The sequence below is a fragment of the Gopherus flavomarginatus genome, chromosome 1 (assembly GCF_025201925.1).
Source record: "Gopherus flavomarginatus isolate rGopFla2 chromosome 1, rGopFla2.mat.asm, whole genome shotgun sequence".
NCBI classification, from domain to species: domain Eukaryota; kingdom Metazoa; phylum Chordata; order Testudines; family Testudinidae; genus Gopherus; species Gopherus flavomarginatus.
This window is the reverse complement of record NC_066617.1, coordinates 95153948-95172062: the sequence shown is the minus strand read 5'-3', so window position 1 is coordinate 95172062 and position 18115 is coordinate 95153948. Positions and strand designations below refer to the sequence as shown.

The 18115-nt window shown below is 38.2% G+C and overlaps 1 protein-coding gene across 6 annotated transcripts in view; it reads right to left on the bottom strand.

The window, feature by feature from the left end:
• The window catches only part of LOC127051762 (putative RNA-binding protein Luc7-like 2), a 73041-nt gene that overhangs the window by 37927 nt on the left and 16999 nt on the right, over positions 1 to 18115 (bottom strand). For 3 of the 6 annotated variants that reach the window (XM_050954531.1, XM_050954498.1, XM_050954502.1), the window contains one exon: positions 11750 to 11844. In XM_050954531.1, coding sequence (XP_050810488.1) covers positions 11750 to 11844 — 95 coding nt within the window. Of the gene's footprint in view, positions 1 to 11749; positions 11845 to 12264; positions 12339 to 13503; positions 13575 to 18115 lie in introns of those variants that run through there. The other 3 variants (XM_050954510.1, XM_050954491.1, XM_050954520.1) reach the window with 3 other exon arrangements.

Genomic DNA, 18115 nt, shown 5'->3' with positions numbered 1-18115 from the left:
GTTAAGTGAAATAAGCCACTAAGCCAGTGATTCTCAAACTTTTGTACCGGTGACCCCTTTCACATAGCAAGCCTCTGAGTGCGACCCCCTTTATAAATTAAAAACACTTCTTATATATTTAATACCATTATAAATGCTGGAGGCAAAGCAGGGTTTGGGGTGGAGGCTGATAGCTTGCGCCCTTCCCCCCGCCCCCCGTGTAATAACCTCACGACCCCGAGGAGTCCCGACCCCTAGTTTGGGAACCCCTGAACTAAGAGTTAGTGGCCATGTAAGTTATTACACAGGTCTGCTTTCCATGGTAGCAGATTCCAATTCTTTATTCAACCTGGAGTTAGAAGATTTGATTATGAGGAGAATAATGAATTATGTCTTGACAAATGTAATTAACTAACATTAGAACGTACATGTCTTGCAGCCTCAGAAAGCACTGCACATCGTATCTACAGCATTGTTGAATTTAGGACTAGGTAAATTATAACCACTTAAGAGTTAAAACCTTGGGTTTAAAAGGGAACTGTTAAATTTGTCAGCACATTGGACAGAGTTGCTCCAATCCAGGTGTACACAAAACTTTACCTCAATCTGGTGATCTGCAGTAATAAGTGATATGAATATATTGCCATAAGATCTGAAATATGCCCAGCGTTAGATGGGAGGAAAAAATAAATCTGAAAATTTTCCAATTCAGAGACAGAAGATTAGACTAGAAGGAAAATTACAAATTATACTTAGTTAATAAATTAGAACACTAAAGCTATCAAAAAGAAAAGTTTTGGACATGAGACTATAATTCAGATTTAAAGGTTCTTACACCAAACTTTGCAGACATAAGCAAACCTGGCTAGATGTCATTGCAGTTGTTGGTGCAGACTTCAGCCAAGTATACTGTGCAGCACTAGACACAGGGAACTCAGGCAGGAGGCATGGCTGTGCTTGTTCTAGCTACATTCACATGTAGGAGGTCTACAGACCTAAAGATAGTTATATGCGTCCATCTGATTTTCAGATCTTGGAATGGGGTAATATTGATACACTGGTCACCCTGAAACACCAAAGAGGCCTTTGCTGAACCGATCAGATTCTTCACTGTGCTGAGGCACCAAGGCTGACAATGTTTGGCAACTTCACTGAAGTTAATGACTTCTGCATAGGTTCAAGTTTTCATGGATGTCAGGTGCCATTACAACTAGGGCACTGTAAAAATTAGTTTGCAGATCAGCTCACAGAGTCAAAAACTGTAGTGTCAAGTATTTGGAATGGGACTGGAGATGGAGCAAGAAAATGTTAATCAGGACAGATCTTTTATCTTCTGTGATTTGAGGTCAGGACACATCTTTCCCATAAGGAAAGAGAGCATGTTGTGGTCGTCCATGCCTTAGAGGCTCATGAAACTTGAGGTTCCAGATGGCTCTGAAGTAACGTATTGTTCGCCATCAGGCCACTATCAAAGGGTTGGGACTGCATAACAACCTTTTGTCCGCCATCATTAACATAAGAACATAACAACGGCCATACCGGGTCAGACCAAAGGTCCATCTAGCCCAGTATCTGTCTACCAACAGTGCCCAATGCCAGGTGCCCCACATGGAGTGAACCTAACAGGCAATGATCAAGTGATCTCTCTCCTGCCATCCATCTCCATCCTCTGATGAACAGAGGCTAGGGACACCAATTCTTTACCCTTCCTGGCTAATAGCTATTCATGGACTTAGCCACCATGAATTTATCCAGTTCCCTTTTAAACATTGTTATAGTCCCAGCCTTCACAACCTCCTCAGGTAAGGAGTTCCACAAGTTGACTGTGCGCTGTGTGAAGAACTTCTTTTTATTTGTTTTAAATCTGCTACCTATTAATTTCATTTGGTGACCCCTAGTTTTTGTATTATGGGCATAAGTAAATAACTTTTCCTTATCCACTTTCTCCACATCACTCATGATTTTATATACCTCTGTCACATCCCCCTTAGTCTCCTCTTTTCCAAGCTGAAGAGGCCTAGCCTCTTTAATCTTTCCACATATGGGACCCTCTCCAAACCCCTAACCATTTTAGTTGCCCTTTTCTGAACCTTTTCTAGTGCTAGAATATCTTTTTTGAGGTGAGGAGACCACAACTGTACACAGTATTCGAGATGTGGGCGTACCATGGATTTATATAAGGGCAATAATATATTCTCAGTCTTATTCTCTATCCCCTTTTAATGATTCCTAACATCTTGTTTGCTTTTTTGACAGCCTCTGCACACTGCGTGGACATCTTCAGAGAACTATCCACGATGACGCCAAGATCTTTTTCCTGACTTGATACAGTGATCTTTAAATGTCCTCTTAACTTCACCCTTACAAGTCATGATGGTTTACAGAGGAAGGTAAAGGATAAGCAGAATGGCTACAGCACTGGAAGTCCCTGACTGAATTTGATCGCAAATGTATAGAGTATTTGCAGTCACAAGCAGGAACAGTGCAGGAGACAAAGAAGAGTTCTTCACCTCCACCATAGCATCTTCTAACTCTCTCACTGCAAACTGGATGTAAGTCCTTCGCTAGCAAAGGCCAGTGTGGCAATATTGAATTGGAGGCTATCAATATATCCATGTGGGAAAAAACTTCCTTAAGGGCAAAGGACATCCTGTCATGGAGCTCTTGCTTCAGAAACTATTGTTTGTCATAAAATCTTGCCAACTACCAACATATGTAAAACCTTCCATTTTTCTGGAAAGGTCGGCAAAAAGGTGGAAGCAGATTAAATGGCAATTTTTCAAGTCCTCCAATTTCCTAGCTCCAAGTCAGCTGGGTTTTAGATAACTATTAATCTGTATTAAGAGATCCTACACATACGCTCTTACAGGAAACTGTTTTGCCACCCTTTCTGTGTAACATGTACATGAGACCATCAGAGTTAGTAAGGAAACATGGATTGCATTGAATTCAGTATATTCACCTTTTCACATAAGATCCACTGGTGCAATGAAATGAATAAACTCAGTGTCTTTATGAAGACAGAACAGAGGAAGGCAAGCTTGATGAGTATTAATTAAAACGATTGGAGAAGCGATGGTGGGTTAGGGACAGCAGTTGAAAGATGAGTATAGTACCCCTGGATGAGAGAATCCACCATTTGTACCCATTTGTACCCCCAAATTAACTTTTGGAACTGTATGATTCAGAGTTGCTTTTGGAATTTTAACTAACAGCTGTAGCTAAATAGGTCTTTTCCAAGAATCTGGATCTAGTTAGAGTGAGATTTTGTTTCTGTTACAGACCTTGCTATAATCACTCACTTCTTTACCACCTTGAGACAAGACTGGTATCATGAGCACTACAGGGGGTTGCAAAGACACTATTCAGAAACTCGAGCTAGTACAACACAGATGGCCGTATGATGAGCCAGCCATAATGTAGCAGCATATAACATCAGAACTTCCAGGAGCAGCACTGCTTCCTGATAAATTTCTGGGAAAAGTTCAAGGTGCCTTTTTTTTAAATAAGGCTTTAAGTCTTAAATGGTTTGGTATCTGAGGTACTGCACCTTTGTCTTCCACTGCAGAAGGACAGAAGAAGAGAGGTACTCAAGCTGGAGCACCATTTCTACAAATGAAAGGGAGCTTTTTACAAGGTGTCCTCAATTATGGAATTCACTTCCTTTTTAAATCCAATAGAGCCAGACTTTGCGTCTTCTAGATATGCTGCAACACTTATATTTTCTTGTAGGCATAGGAGGGTCCGGAGACTGATGATGATTTAAGTTATTTTATCACATGAATGGACAGAGTGTATTTTTTGTGGAAGAGTTTACTAACTGGAAAAACTCATGACCTGAAAGTATTGTAAAGAAAATGTAAGATTTTTAGTTAGGCATCAGATTTAAAATACCCATCCAGAGTTCCATGTTTTTTTCTCTCTCTCTCTCTTCCCCCCTCCCCCCAACCTATACTTTCCTTTGGATACACAAATTAAAACATTGTAGATTTTCTCTAGAATATAGACTGCAACCATCCTCCCCTACCCTATCAGACATTGGGTGATTTCAGGGCAGTATTGCAAGGGTGTCTGCAATATTAGAGTTTTACAGACCAGCTGTGTAAATACTAAAATATGAGCTCTGGTCAGTCATCTAGAGATTGGAGTCTGACCAATACTGGGAAGGTGAAGTAACTGTAGTCAAAGCTCTGGCCCATTTTAACAAAAACCTTAAGAATGTACTTAACTTTCAGCAACGGTGAGTTGTCCTGTTAAAGTCAATAGGATTACTCATGTGCTCAAAGTTAACCATGTACTTAAGTATCTTGCTAATTTGGATCTTCTATCTATATGGTCCTATCCTGCAAGCCTCCTGGAAGGTGTCCAGTGCCATGGCTTTGAGGGATGTTGTAGGTACTCAGCATCTTGCAGGATCAGACCTACATAGTGTACTTTATGGTAGGCATATGGAATGTGCAAAATGTGTGACAAGGTGCTCTCTGGCCCATAATGAAATAGGATGATAAGAGGCAGGGCCTCTGGTTCATGAGTTGTATATGGGATTTTTTGCAAGACAACACGCAGTATTTTTGTGGCATGCCTGAGTATCGGATAGGGAAGTATGGTCAATGTTAATAGGGCAGAGTTAAGACTATTGCAGGGAAGCAAAAGTGAATTTCCTCAATTTCAAGGATTTTGGATTTTTTTTAAATATCATTTCAATAATTTTCTGAACACACATAACCTATATATAAGCCCCTTCATTTTCAGTTTAAACAGATTTTTACCAAAAAATTCCCATGTTTTACAAAAAGTATTATTCATTTTTTGCCCTGATTTTCACTCTACTTTCTAAACAAACAGGCACGCACACAAGCTCTGAAGTGCGCACACATCTGAATATACTGATTAATCTTATGCCCATCATGTACACATTTCAAGCTATTAGCAGATAACACTTTAAATATTTGACACACTAAAATGGGAAGAAAGCAAAAATCTGTATCAGAATATGTTTCAGAACACATGGAAATATTCAAAAGTTTAAATACAAAACAGGAGAAAAGCAACAAAAAACAAAAACAGGAGAAAAGGATGAAGTTGAGTGCATGCGCTGCAAATGGAGTGGCCCAATTATTAAATGTAAATATTTATATGCTAATAGTTCTAAGTCTACAACAGTAAACTATTTATTCAAATGAAAAGTTTTATTTGGAGATTGGAGATGTACAGTTTTCTTAAACTCAAGAGGTGGCATTATTTTAGTTCTGCAGCAACCTACATTGATGAATGGAATTTAAAGCATTTATCTATTGAATACTTTCCCCTCATCTTTCCATCCACCAAAATAAACCCCAATATTTACCCAGAAAAATTATTAATAGTTTTTTGCACGGATTTGCACTTGTTTTTTGGCTTAAAAAACTCTGGTAAATTCCCAGAAAAATGTAAATAAAATAAAAACTGAAAACAAAAAGGGCCCTACCTATGTATTAATGACCTTTTCTTTATTACGTATTTGTCTGAAACTTAGTTTTCATTTTAGTATTCTGGTGTTTCACTTATACAGAAATTTGAAATGTAACACTGTAAAGACATGTATAAGCTGTATAGGTTTTGATTCACAAACCTTGTAAAGTATACAGAGGCCGACACAGTGCTTACATCTGCAGGCTGCTTGTAAGCTCCATACCACTAATTATAGCTTAGAAACTCCACTAATATTGTGTAGAGTTTGTAAATACTAGTAAGAAAAAAAAACCTAAAGAATTTAGGAATTCTTGAAAAAAGGAAAAATAAAGCCTATGTACTAGTTTTCACTGGGCTTAAAAGGCATAAAAATGAAGTCTGAAGCCTTTAGGACTACGTACTTTAGATATAAATGGTCAAAAAAACCCTCTTATATAACAAGTGTTAGTGAGAGAAATATGACTTTTTACTTTTGAAAGATTCATAACTGGAAAGAGCTGGGTCAATTAAGCTCAAACTTTCTAAAAATTCTCCTCAATCTGAAATGTTCGGGTTAAGCCCTGCACCCATATAAGGCCTGAGACTACCCCTGTGCCCATATAGTCAGATTGAAGGACCAGGGCATCAGTATGCAAAATACCAATCTGAAAGAAGAGTTTCTGTGAGAAAAAAAGAGGAGAATGTCAAAACCAAGTTTAGAACAGACACTGATTTATATGGAGTCACTTTCTGCGGCCCATGATAACTAGTATATTACAGCTTACTGCATGATATAGTATTACCTGTAAAGAACTTGAAGACGGCTTTGCGTAAACAGACATTCACACAGGAGAGAACACACTGTGGTCTTTTTAACCTTAATTTTAACTTTTTCAAATAGGTTCTATTCTCTTACTTCCACTGTTCCTAGAACCAGAGTATACAAAAAAAAGTTCCTCTTCCCTCTCTCCTTGCCAGCTTCTTCTACTGGAATATAGACAGCTGAGTGTGAGATCCGTGCAGTGGCTTTCAAATTAGAGCTGGGTAAAATTTTCAGATGAATAGTTTATTCAATGAAAAAGGAAGTTTCAGGTTGACCAAAACTATTCATGAATATATTGACCAAACACACACACTAAACACTGCAGTAATGTCAAACCCAAATTTTTGCCCCAAAAAACTGTTTAGACTTTCAGGCATTTTGACAAAAGCAAAGGAAAGGATCAATGAAACAGCCAGAAGAGGAGCCTCCCTCGTAAGTTTTAGCTCAGTAGTTAGGGCGCACTTACGTGGGATGTGGGAGACGAGTTCCATTCTCCACTCTGCCTGATGAGGAGGGCCATTGTGGGAGACCCTAATTCAAATTCCTTCACCTCATCAGGCAAAGCAGTGAATTGAACTCAGGTCTCTCACATCCCAGATGAGTGACCGTTCGGTCATCAGCAGAATCTCCCATAATATCCTGGGTCTGGCCAGAGTAGCAGATCTTATATACAAAACATGAAATGACAGGTAAGAAAACCACTTTTATCCTTTCTCCATAGTAGAATTCATCACTCTAAGCAGTAGTTATGGGAAATGGCCAGAAGTGCACAAACTCCCTTCCAAAAAAACATGGAGGGAGATGTACATTTTAGAGATCCATTGCTCTAACAAGAGGAAGACAGAAGCAGAAGATACACTTGCATCTGAGTGTTTTACTTGTTCTCCAATCAAAGCAAGAGCATATCTAAAGTATGGTGAGACCATTTACATACTGTATTTATAAGTGATATAGATTTGCTTTTGTTTTATTAGACAAAACTGAGAGAAGGTTAGGAGATTCTGCATATGAAAACAGCAGGTAAGAGACCAATATTAAGTCTTAGTAGTTTGTCAAAAAGATCAACAGAAGGCTTTTCAAGGCTATTAGTTTAGTCATATGAAGCACTGTAGCTTCCTGTTTGCAAAGCCAGCAACTCACTGGTGGAGTGAGCACTATTTCCTTTCAGAAACTCCTGATCTGCCTTTGAATAATTTTTAAAACCATATGGCTTTATACTAAATACAGTTTTATACCCTTTAACCACACATAGACTACAAAGTTGATATTCCAACCTGTTTGAAGGCTTAGCAATGAAAGAGAATAGCAATCTAAAGTGTTGCCATCTCTCAAGATTTTGTCATGAGACTAGCAATACTTGGTGAGTTTTTGTTTTTTATTTAAAGCCTCTGTTCTTGGAATCATTTCATTATGCAAGAATCTCTGCTTTCAAAAGAAAAGAAAAAAGTATCTTGCCCTCATGGCTGGGGAGAAATATGAATTCTAAAGGCTTAAAAAAATAAAATTAAAAAAAAGACTAAACAATCTCATGATTTTTAAGCAACTCGTGATTTGAGGTCCAACTTATTTTTGAATGTTTGCAGCTAGTAAAACTGGAATGCTCATCCAATTATGCAGAAATAGTCTCTGTAGGGGCAAAATCAGAAATAAGTCTGAAAACCACCTTGTCTGCATGTAGGGTCACTTACTAGAGAGATAGTCACTCTCCTGGCTGAAACAATGGCCAGGATATAAGATACTTTAGGGTCAAAATATGGTTAACACTTTTGTCCTCTGTTCAAAGGATGTATTTGACAGAGCCCAAAATATTCTCTTTAGCTTCCGTTACTCTACTTTGAATGCCTCACAGCTCTGTCCTAGGAAACTGCTTTGAGGAAGCAAGATGTAAGAGGATGCAAAAGTAGGAAACAGAAGAATTTGTGTACATTGTTTCTACTACACAGACTTGAATTCTCTTGAAATTCCAGCTTAGAATTTACAGAAGCTTTACAGGTCATCTGGAATTTCATCTGAAAAGTCAGCCAAAACAGGTTAATCCTCCAGAGGAAGCACTAGGAAAACAACCACTCCAAATAGTCCTGAGAAGTTGAGTGAAGTTCTTTCGAAGTGTTAAAGGAAATCAAGTAGTTACTTAGAGCATCCATGGCTCAAAAACACTATCAGTATGGATCCCAGGTTATACATGTAGAGATCTAAACTATTCAGAGGAACTTTATGAACGGTCTTTGATCCTCAGGAAAGTCTACATACAGGGTTCTGCCAACACATGTAATATTCAGGGAGACCCCAGGCAAGGTAGAAAAAAAGAAATCAGGATGACTAAAGCCTTTTCCTGACTGACCCTTCTGGCCACTTGGCTATTAAGTCAGACAAGATCATGTATAAGCGCACAGCTCTGCCCACCACTGAGTTTCTCTGTCTTGTGTTTATATGAATGTCAACTGCGAGAGAGAGAGAGAGAGAGAGAGAGAGAGCGAGAGAGAGAGAGAGAGAAATTGTGTGTATGTAGCATGAAAATCTGTATTGGGCTGATGGGATTAGCCACAGATGGAGTCTTCTTTAAATTGAACTATCTGGCCACGAATAGCTTAAAGACCTTGTGGTTGAACTCCCAATCTTCTACTGCAAAACACAGTCAATGCACAAGTTTGACCGTAGGATATATGCTGCTGAGACCAAGAGATTTGTTCCTCCAAAAAATTCTGATGGACTCGAGGTTCGATAACCCTTTCTTGATTCTTCCCCAGAAGTCAGGTATAACATGATTTTCCTATGAACAGTAATAACATTTTACAGAATCTCATGGAGACATTTCTCAAGGGCAAAGATTGCTCAGACAAACTAGAAGTTTTTATGTTCCCCTTTTAATGGTGCTGTAGGCTTCCTAAACTGGCCATTTCCCCAGAACCGTGAGAAAGTTCATTTGAACTCTTGCTCTTAAAGAAGGCTTCTCAGTAAACAGCATGACATAGGATAAGCCACATAAAGGCGTGCCTCTGGGAATTCCTTTCCAATTGCTCCTAATGAAGGGAATAAGTTACTAAGTTTTTTGTTGTATTCAGAGCTACACTGTGGGAGACTCTGTATCTTGAGGATTCCCTTTGAATGAGGTGGAAAAAGTGTTGCTGATAAAAATATTTAGGAATATGGAGACAGGTCTTGAGGGGATGGATCTCCCGAAGTGCCTTGGTTAGAAGAGATATGAACTCGACACAAAATAATCTTAACAATACAACATTTAGAGCAGGGAGGTCCAGAACAAGGTAGAAGCCTTCGATGCACTTAGTGAGAACAAACACATTTGAAAATAGTCTAAGCTTTTTCATTCTTCTTGAACCAGGAAGTTTGGCCCACACCCAAAAGCATTTTTATGACCAGTATAGGATTCTGAAGCTCATCTGTAGATTAGTGGAAACCAGGAAGATGCTTGTCAGAACAACCTTCTACAGGTTTTTTGTTTTTGTTTTTTTTTTTTGGGTGGGGGGGGGAGAAGAGAGATTTTCTGAGCAATTTAGTGTTTAACAACACAGCTGAATGTTGTATCGCTATGGTCCACATTCTTCTCCCAGATACTGACACTAAAAGGGATCTGCGGAGAATCATATTATATCATGGATAGCCTTGTAGAAAATAAAATCAACCAACAGATATTAACTTCCCCATGCCCCCTTTCTCCATATTTCCTACAATAATGAATTAAGGAGAGGGTAAAGGTGGAGCAATACAATTGGTTATACATAGACCATCATCATTTTCTAACCTGCTAGTACACAGATTTGAGAATAAAGAGATGTGTATTAGCCATGGTATTCCTGGAGTGCTACAGAAAGTCTGATTGCTGAACATGACTAAAAAAGAATGAAGCTTGAAGTGAGTCAGTGACTTGGGGATCAACTGCTTTACATTTTTAGAAGTTTTGGAGGTGAGGGGGAGTGGACGACTGTTGAGCTCACTGTAGAAATAACAATGCTCTTCCAAGTCAGGACAAAAACTTTGTTATGCTAAACTAAGGAAGAGTCTGTTTTAGGAAATGAGAAAAGAGAGTTGGAACACAAATGACTGTGTAATCTGGTGACGCTAAAGATGTGCTCTGTAAATGGCCCTCTCTGTTCTAGGTTCAGCTGCTTAGAATCCACTATCTTCCACACTGTTAGCTTTCCTCTTAAGTCCTCCACATCAGTCCCATGGCTTATTTATTTGGCTCTTTTTCCTTCTCCTCGAATTCTCTCTCATTCTCTTCTCTGCTTTTGTAAAGGCCACTTCAGAGAAGGGAGGGACAGAGCTGCAACTCCTAGATCACAAGTACATAGAACGCAAGGATTACTAATGGGGAAATCTGTGTACGTGTGTTCTGCGAGCACTTTATGCACCTGAGAATATTGTGGAGAAGGGCCCTGAAAGGTTCTATGGCCATCTCTTAGGAATTAAGGTAAACTGAACCAGCCACCATGGCTACCTGGAAATACACCGAGGCACAGGTAAACCATCCATCAAGTCTACTAATTTCAGTTCTTGTCTTCCAACAAATCCTTATGTTGTTTCCAAGCTCCATTTAGGAAAATTTCTCTGAAGGACATGTTTAATGATGAAGAGAGAAAGCATACAAAATTGGTGAAGAAATATGGGGGGAAAAAAAACCCAACAAACCAGGTTCTGCCTCAAATGGCCTCCCAAAAGCCTTTTCCAGCACTGCTACTGAATAGGAGGAGGGGACTGCCTACATGTGCCACACCCTTTGATTATCACTCTGAGTCATAATACTTCTACTACTTCTAGCACTGGGGAAATGCTGCAGAAATCCGCAAGGCTAACGGAGCCCTCCTACTACCCTTCAATACTTAACCGTTATAAAAGGGAGAGAGAAGACAGCAAAAAAATCTAGCCATGAAAAAGAGTAAGCAGAGGAACTTCTGGCTCAGCATATGGAGGCAAAAACCAGGATAACAAGCAGAGCTGTTGATGTGCCGGAACAGGTGGTGATAGTATCTAGGATTTATTTATTTATTTTCAAGTAGGATTTTTTTGTTAACCTCCTCAAACATCAGTAGAAATGGCAGAATACCTGGAAGGAGAGGTCATTTAGTAGATCCTACAATGGAAAGCACTACTTTGTCTAAATGAGACTTCATGCACAATTGACATCATAGCTTCTATTACAAAATATTTAATATTCAGCCATTCATTCCTTCTCTATAACCTTTCCAATGAAACAGAAGTGCCTCAAATGAACATAGGTGCATATCTGTATCACATATCCGAAATGTCATAGCACAGAACCCATGGATGACAAGTGTGTGTAAGGATTATTTATGCATGCACACACACACTTTGGCTATGTACAAAGTTGGCCAAACTATCCCATAACACTAGAAGGAAAACCAAGGCAGACATTTTCAAAAAACTGTCAAGTTAACTTAAATGTCAAAAATAGGTATGTTTCAGGCATAATTAAGACAAACAGAAGAATGAATTTCTGTTATTGTTTCTGTAAACAAAATACAAGATTAAGTTACATACAGTTCCAGAGAGGACATCATGAGGGCAGCAGTTTAGGAGGTGACTCTTGCACACTCGGTCATCACTGAATTTGATTCGCTGACGGGTAGTATCCCCTGAAATATAGAAATGAAGACACTCCAGGTTAGACAAATGGAGAAACCAGCCTGCTTTTGCTAAAAGTGTTAAAAATTCCTTTACCCCAAAATGAACAAAGAAACCCTAATGGAAGCTTAAATTTAAACAATTAAAGTACCCTTTAATCCCTACCCAAATATTAACTATGTATTAATTTTTTTTTTTACATACACTATATACTGCTGTTTAAATGTAATTATAAGCTTCCACTTTTTCACATATTTTTAATATTTTTTTTATTGAAAAAGCAGTATATTAGGTAAAAATACTTTGCCAAGAGAGCATCAATGTAAGATGCTATATAAGTGTCTGTTCCAGATTTTGTGTAAGCTACCAAAAATGGATTTGTACTTGCCAATTAGCATATAACAATCTTACAAACATGTAATAATACACACTTAGAGCCTCCACTGAACACCATCTGCCATTTCTTCCATTACTTTCTTCTTGGATGCAAAGCATCCCCTTACTTCTGGTGGGGCAGGATAAATAGAGGGCAAAAGAATGGATTAAGTGATTAGAAACCTGAAAGAACCAATCACACAAATAGACATTGCCTATATGTAACATTACTTTTACAGAAGCTTGCAACCCCCATGTCATAGACCCCATCTGCTGCATGTTGCTGAGCTGGAAACATTTTAATTCTATTTTCATAATGGTGTAGCTCCTGCATCACAGCAGAAGCATCAACCAGCTTACCACACAATGAGGTCCAATTGCAAGTTTAAAAAAATCCCATCTGTGAACAAGGTTGGATAGTTCAGTTCCAAATAACCAATTATTGAGGGCTTTTTTTATTGCAGGATGTGTTTTCCTTAAAAAGTCATAATGGAACAGCCACTATTCCATTTCTGGAAGTGAGGTCACTCAAAGAGTTTTTTTTCCTGTAGAGATACAGGAATTATAAAACATCTCAAAATCTCACAGGATGCCCATCTACTCATTAAAATACAATAACCGCCTAACACCACTATTAAATGAAAACCTACTGGTGAATTACTGAAGCAAGGACAGCTGTTGGAGAAAAAGTACAATGAGTTCAGTTTGCAACTTTTTCCCATCCCATTACCAAAGTACTTTAAAGAGGGTGGTTAAATTTTGCAGTTAAGAATGTAGTCACTTCTCCATTCTAATAAACCGGAAACATCTGAGATTTTAAATCTATGAAATGGTTCAACAAGCCCAATCCATTTGTTAACTATACAATAAAATGGTCATGTCCTTCATTCTATTATGTAATCTCATATTTAAATATCACTGCTATGCATAGGAAACTAAAACGTAACATTTTCAGATGGGCTGAACTTCATTCAAGTTGTTAAACAACTGAAAATTTCCAGAACAAGACACACTTAATTTGCCTGTAGGATGCAACACAACGTTAAGACCAGTAATTCACAGGCTAGAACAGCTTCGGAGCAGTTCAACAATAGGTTTTCTAGAGGCTAAGTCTTCAGTTTTAATGGGTTATTTGTAAAACTAAAAATTTAGAATAATCCCTTATTCAATCACGCCTGCTACTGCAGTAAAAGGTTTTTTGGAGGGGTCCATTTTTTTTTTTTTTTTTTTTTTAAAAACACAACTGCGTTTGTTCCACATTCATTAACACATCTGAAAAGTTAGTGATAACTCACGGCTCGGCGAATGCGGGGCCTTTCTGACACTCCCTTGCAGATTGAAGTAGGCAGGCAAAGATACATTGAACCTTTATAAATAAAACAAGGGGCCAGATTGTTCAGTTTGTATAGAATAGACTCTGCCAGCAATTTCAACACAGCATCTAGAAATACATGTTGACTGTAAAGATTTGTGTACATAAAAACAAATGAACAAACCAACTGGTGTGTTAAAAAAAAACAACAGCTGATGGCCACTAGAACTACTGAAAGGGATATTGAGACTGGGGAGTAGCTAACGGACTTATGTTCCTCAGGCGTTCGGATATAGGAGTGTTTTCAGATATGTTACTAAGCTCCAGAGGGAGCATTCTTTGTGCCTTTGCCACAATCAACTGCTGATTGTATAGCAGCAATGTACTCAGTCTCTCTTGCCTTTCCATTTACATAGCATGTGAGACTTAGGAAGAAGGGATAGGACAATACAGAGAAAACAGAGGTAGCTACAAAAAGGAACCTGTTCCACATTTACATTATAGTCACTATTTATGGATTCTGTATTAGGTCTTCACTTGAATAAATACCTAAATGTTTGCTGGGTAAGTTGGTTCTGCATATAGCATTCTGTTCTACTCTTTTCCCTGGTTCTACAAGACTGGTTTAATAGATATTTGGATTTTTTTTTAAATTGACTCTGCTGTTATCATAGAAAAGCTTTTGCAAAGAGAAGGCTCTGGTAACATGCCCTAAAGAAGGTTAAGTTATAAGTTAGTTCATCTGAGAGACCATTCCACAGCCAGATCCCCTTGAATAAAAATATTCTGTCTCAAGCATTCTATGAATTGGTGCTATCCCAAAGCTGCACAGATGTCTTGGCAGGTCATAGATGAAGATGCAGTCACAGATGTAGTTTGCTCCTAACCCACTGATGACCTTCTGCTAGGATAAGGTGAGGGCCCATTTTGTAGGTGCCTTTGCTGGGTAAGGTGTGTGAACAGGGAGAAAGACAAAAAACCACCAAATGCCTGGGGCTCACTCTGCTGCAAAGGGAGAAACCTTTTGAGAATTATTTTTGTAATGCAATAGCAGATGTTCCTTCCCAGAGTTTTCCAATAATCGAGTGATTTGGGTGTGAATAAGCCAAGGTTCACAAGAGTTCTACTAATCAAAATGAATATTCCTCTTTGGTCTGAATGGATTTAATTAAGCAGCCACAGTATTCTCTTTAATATTTTATAATATGAAAACAGTCACTAAACAAACCTGTGAAATACTTATGAATATAACCTTGTGTTTTCACAAGGGAAAAAAATTTAAATGCACTTAGTAGTAATTTTAAAGTGTTTTAAATTATCTTTATTAAATACAATTAATTAAACCTATCCCTTTGTAAGCAGTAGCCTAACTTTTTGATTGCACTATGCTGCCTTTTTTTGATTCCATCACGTTTCAACTTTTTCTGAGATAAAATAACTAAGTTAAATAACTTATTTTTTGTAATTAAGGCATATGTATTGAGGCTAAGCCTACTAGAGACCATAACACCTTAATCTTTTTTTGTTACTATTCTAATAAATTAGTTTTTTAAAATATTTGACTACTTTTGATATTGGTCAATTGACAGGTCAGATATTGTCAATTATTTTTGGACTAGTCAAATAACCAAACCCATTCTTAACCTTGTCCCTACTGAGTACTACATGGTCGATCTTCAGGGATTACACTTATTAATAAATTACCGTTTTACATTTTTAATGTGTTACAGCAATCAGCATCTATTCTATTATGACCCATTTCAGTGCTCCCAATCGGATTTTATTTGTTATTTATGTTGATTGACAGTGGATTTATATGGAAACTCAAAAGGATTGATTTAATTCACCTAAAGAAACAGCAGCTTCAGTTTTATTCAAGATATCTGACCCAAACCATATTTCTGTGATTTATTACACTAGGGGTGAGCGGGAGAAGAACTTTAAACAAGAACGAAGCTATTCAGGAAAACAGCCAATTGTCAAGGATGCTTCTATGCTCAACCATCTCATTTCTTAAGATGCATGCACACAACACCCGTTAGTATTAACACACACATCAAGAGGTGACCAGACCCCAAACAATGGCAGTAATAATGCAACAGTCATTTCAGAAAACTGTTTTACTACATTAAATAAAAATAATGTTGACTAAAAAGCAACCAGAGTCAACAGCTAAGACCAAATTATACTGCTGAGCTTTAAAGAAAATTTAAGGGCTAAGAACACACTTAGTACCTGTAAGATTAAGCCTCGTAAGAATAAGTCATTTTAAACACCCTCCAAAAATCAAACTTTGCTGTGAACATCCACCATGTTCCTTTGGTTCATGCCTGAGGGAATTTACAGTACATTTTGACTGCTGATTTTGGCAATGAGTTTGTATATTTCACCCATCTTTTGCAATAACTAACTACAGACTAGTTTTGTTTCAATCCATCGCTTGTTCACAGTATTGAAACATACTATGAACAGCAATTTATTCCTTCCATTTTAGAATCATATATTCTAGCAGGAATTATCAGTTAGTGTTAAAGCTTAAACTCTAATACCAAGGCACAAGTGCAATGCAACCAAACACAATGGCAATGTGTCTTTGCATTTGGAGGACAGGATCAAGCTCTTGATATAGATTTTTCCTCATAACTTAAACACCAAAAGTTTACATCTGTTTAATACCTACCACACTGTATTTACCATAATATATTAATAGGAATAATATATTCTAAGTGCAGAATCTCTTACACTTTACACTGTGGCAATATAAAATTGACAGCTATATGCCACAGTCAAACAGTTCACTTAAAGTTTACTTCTGAGCATGCAATGTATCAAGAAGGAACATTATTCCCACGCCCATCCCAAGAGACAAGAAGATACCAATTTATTTTTCATAGAATTGTTGTTCCAACAGGATCTTCAATCCTAAGATCTCAACTCTGCAGCCTGAGACTGGCAGAGATGTTCTTGAACATTTTTTATGTTTCTTTATTTAAACGGCAGCAGCAGCAGGGCTGAGCACAAGTCAGCAGCTCACTCCCCCTATGGCAGATGTATGCCAGTCACTGAGCATGATCACTGCCCTAGGAACCTTCCCATCAGTTCCCAGTTATGAAGGACGTAAACCTCCCAAAAGAAACAAGCCACCTGATGTTAAAAATCTGCATTAAGAAGTGAAATAAAATTAAGCTGCAAAAAGCAAAGATCACTTCAATTAAAAAAACCCTCCAAACTCTGAGGGAGCAATGAGCAGGTGAGAAGAATCCTGTTGGAATTACAGCTTCAGAAAAGAATTGCATGTTCGGAATTCTCTCTTCTCTAAAGGTACCATCCAACAAGATTCTCATTCCTGGAGAGTAAAAAGTACACGGGACGTCCCAAAAGAAAGCAATGCTGCAACACACAACCCTAAGTCCAAAACAAATAATGTGACCAAAACAAAAATTAAATACATAAGGGAGAGGTTAAATACCTTCTACCCTCAAACAAAACACAGACAGCATTTAAAAAGTATAAAAACCTCAAAATCAGCCAACTCAGATACAGGATATCCTAAAATGAAACAAAAAACTTTACAGGACAGAAGAGTTATTTATTCTATACTCTGTAAACAAATTCTGTAGCGCAAAGAAAACAAAACGTAATTCCCTCTCGATAGCTGAATCAAAAGGAGTAATCTTTTGCGAACCTCTGGAGAAAGAACAGTGAAGATATCTGTGAGCCAAATATCTAAGAGAGGCATGGGAGACGAACTTGCCTTGGATTCAGTGAGGTTTGACATGACTATCTAGTTCATACCAGCCACATCACAGCAACACAAAACATATCCAACAACTTTGACATGGTCTTCTTAAAAATTATTGAATCAATTCTAAACAAAAAATTTCCAAAGTTGCTGGAGTTTGCAAGGACTTTAGTCCCTCTCAAGGAAAATCTACAAGAACATTTTAATAATCAAATATATGGAGAAGGGCTTCCCTAGGATGGTTTGTGTGGAATTGGCAGTTACCGGAATACAATGAGAGACACCCCCTACGACACTTGGTTTCTCTGGGATTTCAGGGTCCACTAAGGTTGTCACATGTAGAGATTCACCATGGGTACTACAAAGCAACTGCCACAACTGTGTATCTAGGTACTTATTTGACCCCCCTGTTCAGGGTAGCAACTAAGAACATGGGCTCACTGGCTCTGTCAGGAAGTACTAGATTTCTTGCAGCATCTTTTCCTGATAAGGTGCATGAACATATTCTCAGTAAGGAAGGGATAGAGGAGAAGCGATCTGGATAGTTTTCTGAAAACCTCAACTTGTAGCTCCATTGGACAACTCTCAGAATGCATGTGTTCAAGGTGACCATGAAACTGCCTTGGAAAGCACCAACTTTCTTGTAGACCCAAGTGCAAGAGATACCTGAAGCTGCAGTGTCAAAGCTGGAACTTTTGTGCACTGAGAGCACTAGCCACAATACAAAACACACCTACCTACACAGAGAACTCTAATTGTTCACAACCCAGGGATAAAGAAATGGTTTGAAGCTTGTACTAGAGACCTCATGATAGCCTCACAGAGGATCTGCAGCGATTTGGCAGGTTTGGCA